At 54.6% G+C, this 7,262-nt stretch overlaps 1 protein-coding gene across 1 annotated transcript; it reads left to right on the top strand.

The window, feature by feature from the left end:
• The first annotated feature begins 5,217 nt into the window (after nt 1–5,217).
• On the top strand, nt 5,218–6,787 carry LOC123041016 (fasciclin-like arabinogalactan protein 2). Its single transcript, XM_044463714.1, has 2 exons — nt 5,218–6,054; nt 6,436–6,787. Exons 1-2 carry the CDS (start codon nt 5,399–5,401, stop codon nt 6,569–6,571), a joined length of 792 nt encoding a protein of 263 aa, XP_044319649.1. The 5' UTR covers nt 5,218–5,398; the 3' UTR covers nt 6,572–6,787.
• Nucleotides 6,788–7,262: the final 475 nt, after the last annotated feature.

Genomic DNA, 7,262 nt, shown 5'->3' on the forward strand with positions numbered 1-7,262 from the left:
ACGCGCCAACGCAGAGGTCCTGAAGGGCCTCAAAACCAGGACCTTCAAAAAGAAGCTGGAGGCCTGCGGCAGGGGCTGGTACGACGAGCTCCAGTCCGTGTTGTGGTCCATCCGTACTACCGCCACCAAGTCGACTGGCGAGACCCTGTTCTTCCTTGTCTACGGAGCAGAGGTGGTCCTCCCTCACGAGGTCAGGCATCGCTCCGCGCAGGTCCTAGCATTTGATGAAGCGCAGCAGGACGCCTCGCGGGGGATGGACCTCGTGCTGGGGGAGGAGCACCGTCGAGAAGCCGCACTACGAGCAGCAAGATACCAGCAGGCGCTGCGGCGGTATCATTGCCGCAACATCCGCCCCAAGACTCTCAAGGTAGGTGACCTCGTACTTAGGCGGGTGCTCTCCAGGGAAGGGCTGCATAAGCTCTCGCCCATGTGGGAGGGCCCGTTCAAGGTTGTCCATGTTTCCAGGCCTGGCGCCGCGCGCCTAGAGAGTCAGGAAGGGGTGCCCATCCCAAACGTTTGGAACATTCAGCACCTCCGGAAGTTCTACCTTGAAGAAAGGCCCAGTGCCTGTGAAGAAGGCCTGGTGCCTGTGAAGAAGGCCCAGTGCATGTGAAGCTCGCCGCCCGTGACACTCTCACGTAATAATGAGTTGGGGCTGGACACGCCCCGGAGTCTCCGGAGTGCCACCCTCGGGCCTGGTGGGCTCCCGCCCACGCCCAGTGGCAGCACTTAGCTCCGCGCTGGTGATAAGACGTCGAAGACTAGACTAGGTGCCGGACGCGGCTTTTCATTTGCTTTCCGCAGTTGGCTTGTTCTCCCTTGTTTAAACCTTTATTGAAGTTGCTTCTAGTGTTGTTTGCCGCCTTCTTCTCCTGTTCTCTGTTTTCGGCTTTTGTCTGGCTCGCGCTCTCTCTCGCAAACCTCGCGAGGGGGCTGCGCGGGCGCCCTCGTGAGCCCTTTCTCGCCTGGTTTTCGCGAGGCTCCCTCGTTCAAGTTCATAGCGGGAGCACCCCTCTCGGTTCATGCCCCTCGGGCATCACGATGCAGAGCACCGGGCCGTAGCTGACAACCCTCGTGACTAAGGTTCGGAAATGATTCTCCCAACTGATTTTTTTCATCTCTGAAGGCGCCCGGCGAGGCCTCAAGGAGGCACCTCGCAAGGCGGAAACTACTGCAAACATCCCGAGCTAAGTTGTTCCTCGCGCAGGCACATAACCACGACACCATCACACAGCACAGAGACAATGAGTGTAGCACGATAATTAGGGGATCATAGTCTGTTGCACGCCCCCACGGGGATCCATACTTCTCTCTCTCAACGCAGGAAAAGGAGAAAAGCAAAATAAAAACAGCGCATAGCTCGCGAGAAGGGATCTGCGTCATCCTCCTGAGCTCAATCAGACTCCGCCTCGCGCTTCACCGGGGCGCGGCAACGGGACGACCCGCTACCACCCTCGAAGCAGGTGCGGCGGCGTGGTGGCTGATCGCGGCCACCGCTGGAGGACCTGCCGCCAGAGGAGGAGCCGCTGAAGCTCGACGAGCTGCGGTCGCCGCCTGGAGCGGGCTCGCCTTTGCCCTCGTCACGGCCGTCTCCAAGGCCGAGCACCTCGTCACCGTCATCGTCTTCAGGGCAGCACCCAGCATGGCGGCCATCTTCTCTGAACACCCTCACGTAGAGGGTCGCATCGCCATCGTACTTAAAGTGGAGGGTGCACCGTCTGCCCAGGCCACACGCGTGGGAAAACGCCTGCCAGTCCCGGGCCAGGGCCATGTTCCCAGCGGAGATATCCACCGCGACCCAGGAAGCCCTGCTGCAGCAGCCATCCGCCTGCAGCCAGAGCCCGCCGAGGCCAGCGGCCGGCAGTTCACCGGCGAAGAAGCGAGGGAGCTAGAGCCAGTTGCCGGCCGGGTTGTCCGACCACACAACAAACTCCGGCATCACCTCCGCTGAATGGAAGCGCAGCCGGGGAGGCCACGCAGCCACGACACGCCTTCCTCCACCGACTGGGCTGCCTCGATATGGGCGGCCACCACCGCGTGAAGGGCCACCACCGCGACCACGAGAAGCCACGACGGGAGTCGCGGGACGCTTGCGGGGGCAGCCGCGGCCTCGCTTGGGAGGAGGAGAGCCAGGCCCTTCCTGGCGAGCCTTCCTCTTCTCCGCGGCCGAGAACCTCTTCACGGGCTCCATGGGATGCTGCAAGCAACCGGGCGAGGAGGGAGAAGAAGCAGGCGGGGCGAGGGGAGATGTGCAACGGGGATTTCGACCCTCCCTATTTATAGCCCAAGGGAGGCCAACCGTTGGCCCCCACGATCACAGGTAATGATGACTCTTTTTGCATGCAGCAGGGACTCGTCAAATCGGGCAGTTGCCGAGGCAGCGTGGGAAAGCGGAGACGCCCACGTCCAATCAACCACCATGCGGCGACCAAGGCCGCATGCTGTTGGGGCCCGCGGCGCTCCGCACTTGCCCTTTGGCTTTGCTGCTAAGACAAGTCCAAGCGCGCCTTGGGCCCGGGGGCTACTGTCGGCGTTTTGGGAACGGGGGTCCCCAGACGTGCCTGCCAGCGGCCTGCAGCGTGGCTCATTAGCGGCCCAGTACGGCCCGTCTTCTTCAACCCAAGTTCAAGACCCTCGCGAGGGGCCTAGCCTCGCGAGGCGGACGACACAAGGCATCATCAGGGACGGCCTCACCAGGCAGGCTCGCGAGGAGGCAGAGAGATCAAGGCGAGGGGTACCTCGCGAGGTGCTCATGACGCAAGCCATGACGATCAAGACCAGGCGGGCGCCAGCCTGCGCAGTGTCCTTGTTTACTCTTTGGTGCAAAGGGGGCAAGCGCAGGCACGGAGTACCGAGGCATCAATCAAAGGTTTTCATATCAGTGCAACGAGACCAAGACTAGCATGACGGCAGGATGGAGGTCACCATGGAGCCCAAGACGGCGTCATTACCAGTGCCTTTGGCAGTCGAAGACCACCTATAGTCAGGATAGCTTGTACTGGCTATCCCCTTACAAAATGGCCGTTGTTGGCTCCCTTCCCGCTCAATATTTGGGAAGAGGACCAGGGCCTCTATAAATAGGGCTAGCCACCACAGTAGAAGGCATCTCATCTAGAGCCACAATCCACCACACCACACTCTGCATTAGGGTATTACACAACAATGGTGGCCCGAACCAGTATAAACCTTCTGTCTCTTGTATTGTTCATCGTGCTAGCTTAGAATCGTGGCGAGGTTTTTGGCGTGTTTCGGTAAGGAGAAGATCTTCATGCGCACCCCAGAGTTCGAACCTTAAGGGTTTTGCCGGAACCCGATATCTGACAGTTTCTGGCCCACGGAACACGTCTGTCGTGCTCGTCCGCCTAGGCGAGGCCCGTGTGTTGGGCCTGACATGACCCGTTTAGTATTGTGACGCTCCGTCTGGCATGTGCGGGATTCTTCGAATCCGAGGCGAGGGAGGGGCACACGGGCCGTCTAGGCATGTTTTTTTTGCCCGTGAGGGTCAGTTTTATCCCTTTTATGCAGAATTTCAAAATTGTAGTACAAAACTTTTGCTGTAAAGAGGGCTGCCCACCCCCTCATTTCCCACACTCAAATATGACTTATCACAACAAGTTCCCTACCATCGTAGTATCTGATTTCGGGGTTGACATACGCAACTATGTCACATCATCCCCACCTTCGACATCGTGTTGCGTGAAATTGATTGACGCCACAAAAAATTTCAAGCACCCGAGATTTAGCAAGACCGTAATATTTATCCGTTGTGACACTTTGCCTCATTTATTATTATTTTTTGAGTTCTTTTTCTAAAAATTTCCTATGTAATTATAAACGGGCCTCCATGTGCCATGTCGTGCCAGGCCCATTTATGGCCGGGCCGTTGGCTACTGGAAAGCCGACCAAAAACCCTCTTTTCCCCCTCTGCTCTGCGCCGGATATACGGCTTCGGAAACCAAACGAATAGCACACGCGGCAACGATTGAGTGGGTGAAGCGCGCCATGTATCTAGTTCAGAGCCGTTGGAAAGAGGCTTTTTGGCCGGCTTTCAACTCGAGATCCGGTGACCAACCCATCACAATAGGCGGCGGCGAACGAGCGGGAGAAGTGCGATGCCGCTCACCGGGGCCGTCAAGTCCGCCGCAATTCTTCTCCTTGTCATCCTCTCAGCTGAGGTGCAGCCGTTCAAGGGCCTCGTGCCTAAGAACGGGAGAGTGGACTTGGTTGGCAACAATGTCAAGGCGACGACCGATACGGCAGTGATGTGCTACCAGAGGAGCGTCGTCGGCGAAGAAGCGAAACCGAGCAAGATGGTCGTCGACGTGGCCCTGCTCGACACGTAACAAGTGATATAATCACAAAAAGTTATGTCTGCTTCAATCGACTTAACACGAGGCGTTGAATATAATTGCTCAAAGGAGATGGACTCCATTGCAGTGAAGCTGACACAGGCTCAGGAGTTGGATAGATCTATTTACGCTTCGCTCATTAAGAAGATTTGTTACCTTATGTCCCTTCATGATTCTTGTATTACTCATATCAATCGTAGTCAAAATAAGGTTAATGATAGTCTAACTAAGTTTGCTCGTCTAGAAGGCAGAACCATGACTTGGTTACGTTCGTGGCCTCGGAGGCGTTGGAGTTTGCAGCGATTGATTGTACCGACCTTGTTTTTTTTAAGAGAGGCAAAAGATTTGTCTCATTCATTAAATAAGAGGAATAGAGTTTATGGTCGTGTTACAACAGAGACAGCGCCGTAACAACCGAAAAAAAGTGACCAACTACTCTCCCGTCATCAAGTATCCCAACTTTCTAGCACCCGCAGTTACCCAAAGCGTGGCCTCCTTCTTGATGTTGGCGAGAAGCACCGTCGGTGGAGCACTCTTCTGACAAAACACCCGCGCATTCCTCCCGTTCCAATTGTACCGATCTTGTGATTGAGTAATGCATTATTTCACCCGCAAAAAGAAAAAAAAAACTTAACACGAGGCGCTAAATATCATTGCTCAAAGCGAAATCCACTGTAATTCAATTTTTGCCACAAGTTCACGTGTGCAAACATACCAGGACGTGTCAAATTTCAGCGCACGCGAAGTTTCGTGGAAAGCCCCACGAAGTAAAATCCATCCGTGTACAATTTCCTCAATCAGAGACACACATCCTCTGTGGCAAAGTGACGAAGCCAACCATTTCAGTGATACTAGGCAGAGCCAGCCACGCGCATTCACTCACCAACACCATCTTTTGAGTGCCGAAAGAGAATTGGAATCGAGGTAGCTGCGATAGGGTAGGCACTGGGTCTGGAGTTGAAGGCCGGCCGCCGTCCAAAAACCCTCTTTTCCCCCTGCTCATCTCCATCCTCCTCAGTGTTCTCACTTCTCGGGGCCGGAGAAGCACAATGGCGTCGCTCGCCGGAGCCGCACTCGCCTCCTGCAGCATCCTTCTCCTCCTGCTCGTCCCCTGCGCCCAGGGCCAGGGGCAACCACCCGAGGCACCGGAGGAGGCTTGGGCCGAGGGGCAACCACCGGAGGCGTCGGAGGACGCTTTGACGATGCTCTTGTCCGATGGCGGGTGCCGCGCCTTCTCCGGCCTCGTCGCCATGACGGCCGGCGTGGGCGACGCGTTCCGCGAGCAGATCGGCAGCGATCTGGGGCTCACCATCCTCTGCCCTGACGACGAGGCGGTGGGGGCGTTCATGCCGAGGTTCCATAGCCTCACCGCCGACGAGCAGGTCGCGGTTCTCCTGTACCACGGCCTGACGATGGCTTACTCTGAGGAGCTGCTCAGCTGGGTGACCTGGGTCCACGGGGAGTTCTCGACGCTTGATGGGGAGGATATGCTCACCATCCGTCACCACAGAGGCAGGCTGATGCTTTCTTCGTGGCCGCCGTCGTCACGTAACAAGGCCAGGATCACCAAGACGGTCGTCGACGACGACCATCTCGCCGTCTACCTCATAGACGCCGTGCTGATTCCGGCAGATCCCAAGCGTCAAAGAGTTGTGGCACTTATCGTCATTATTGTGGTACTTGTTGCCGGCGTGCTCGTGGCGATGTGAGTTTTCTTTCCTCACACTTAATTCCGCTACGATCAAATGGAAGCACATGCCACACGCAGCACTAGCTCGCTCTTGTTCCGCCCCACAGAGTTTTGAGCGCCTTCGAGCTGGTGCTAGAGGATTCTGTCTATGTATAAATCGTATACTAGTACAGTTAGTCAACAATAATTTAGATTTGGGCTTTCTGTACATATACGTCAATTCAATGAACATTGTTAATTACTCCACCGTTAGTTCATTTCAGAGGGGTGTACCGAAGCAATGCTTGTACGGCTGCTTGAATTGCTCCAGCTTTTCTAGATCTTGATTATGTACGCTAATTGTATCTGTTATTATTATTTGGCGGGTGGCTAACTGTATCTATGTTTCCCCTGCAGATTCTTGCTGTTTCATGCACTTGTATATCTTGGTTCTCTTGTGTGCCGGTTGAGAAGTTGGTGTAAGGGTCGCGCTGCTGCCTATGCTTCGGCCGCCCGTGTCACTCCACATGGGCAAGGGCAACAAGAACACTAGTCTCTGGCCACTTCGGAGTGCCTCGCCTCCTCGGGTCGTTCCCTCGTACCTACGTATTTCCGTTTGTGGTGACAGATTTCACGGTTGTTTCCTCTGTCTTCGATGTATATAGTGGTGTTCAGCAGGTGGTGGGATGGTCAGTTGATGAAACTGCAGGATCTAGATCGTGTTATTTTTCTATGCATATATATTTATATATATCTTTTGCCGGGAACACTTTCTATGTATTTTGTGTTTACTTACTTATGGATCTAGGCTTCGTTTGATGTAACGAAATACTGGTGACCATGCGTTCGATATGTAGTGGAGTAGGACTAGCATTGGAACTTCTATTGCAAGCATCCGTCCATGGGGCTGCATTAGATGAGGGAGGAGTTCCATTTTATTATGCACCATAGTTACTTTCAACAGCTTTCAGAAAAACATATATATATCATTCAAATGACATGATGCGAACCGCACATGTTTCTTAGGTTGTTCCGTGTAACTTATATTGTATACACGATCTTGTGCGTACATACAGTCAGCGTTCTTGTCAACCATATAAGCAGGCTGCAGGTTGCCAACTGATTGGTCGTCAGGAAGGTACCAAGGGCTTATTCTGTAATAACATAACCATGTTGTTCATGTGTGTAAGATTTGATGGAAGCGTTTCTACTCCTCGTAAGGAGCCGCGTGGTGTATATTTATG

This window comes from Triticum aestivum, chromosome 2B (assembly GCF_018294505.1).
Source record: "Triticum aestivum cultivar Chinese Spring chromosome 2B, IWGSC CS RefSeq v2.1, whole genome shotgun sequence".
Classification (NCBI taxonomy): domain Eukaryota; kingdom Viridiplantae; phylum Streptophyta; class Magnoliopsida; order Poales; family Poaceae; genus Triticum; species Triticum aestivum.

Excerpts from the sequence above, each read along its gene's own strand:
- LOC123041016 (XM_044463714.1), top strand. The coding sequence starts at position 5,399 with ATGGCGTCGCTCGCCGGAGCCGCACTCGCCTCCTGCAGCATCCTTCTC. Across the intron at positions 6,055-6,435 it reads GCCGGCGTGCTCGTGGCGAT|ATTCTTGCTGTTTCATGCAC; the intron begins GTGAGTTTTCTT and ends TTTCCCCTGCAG.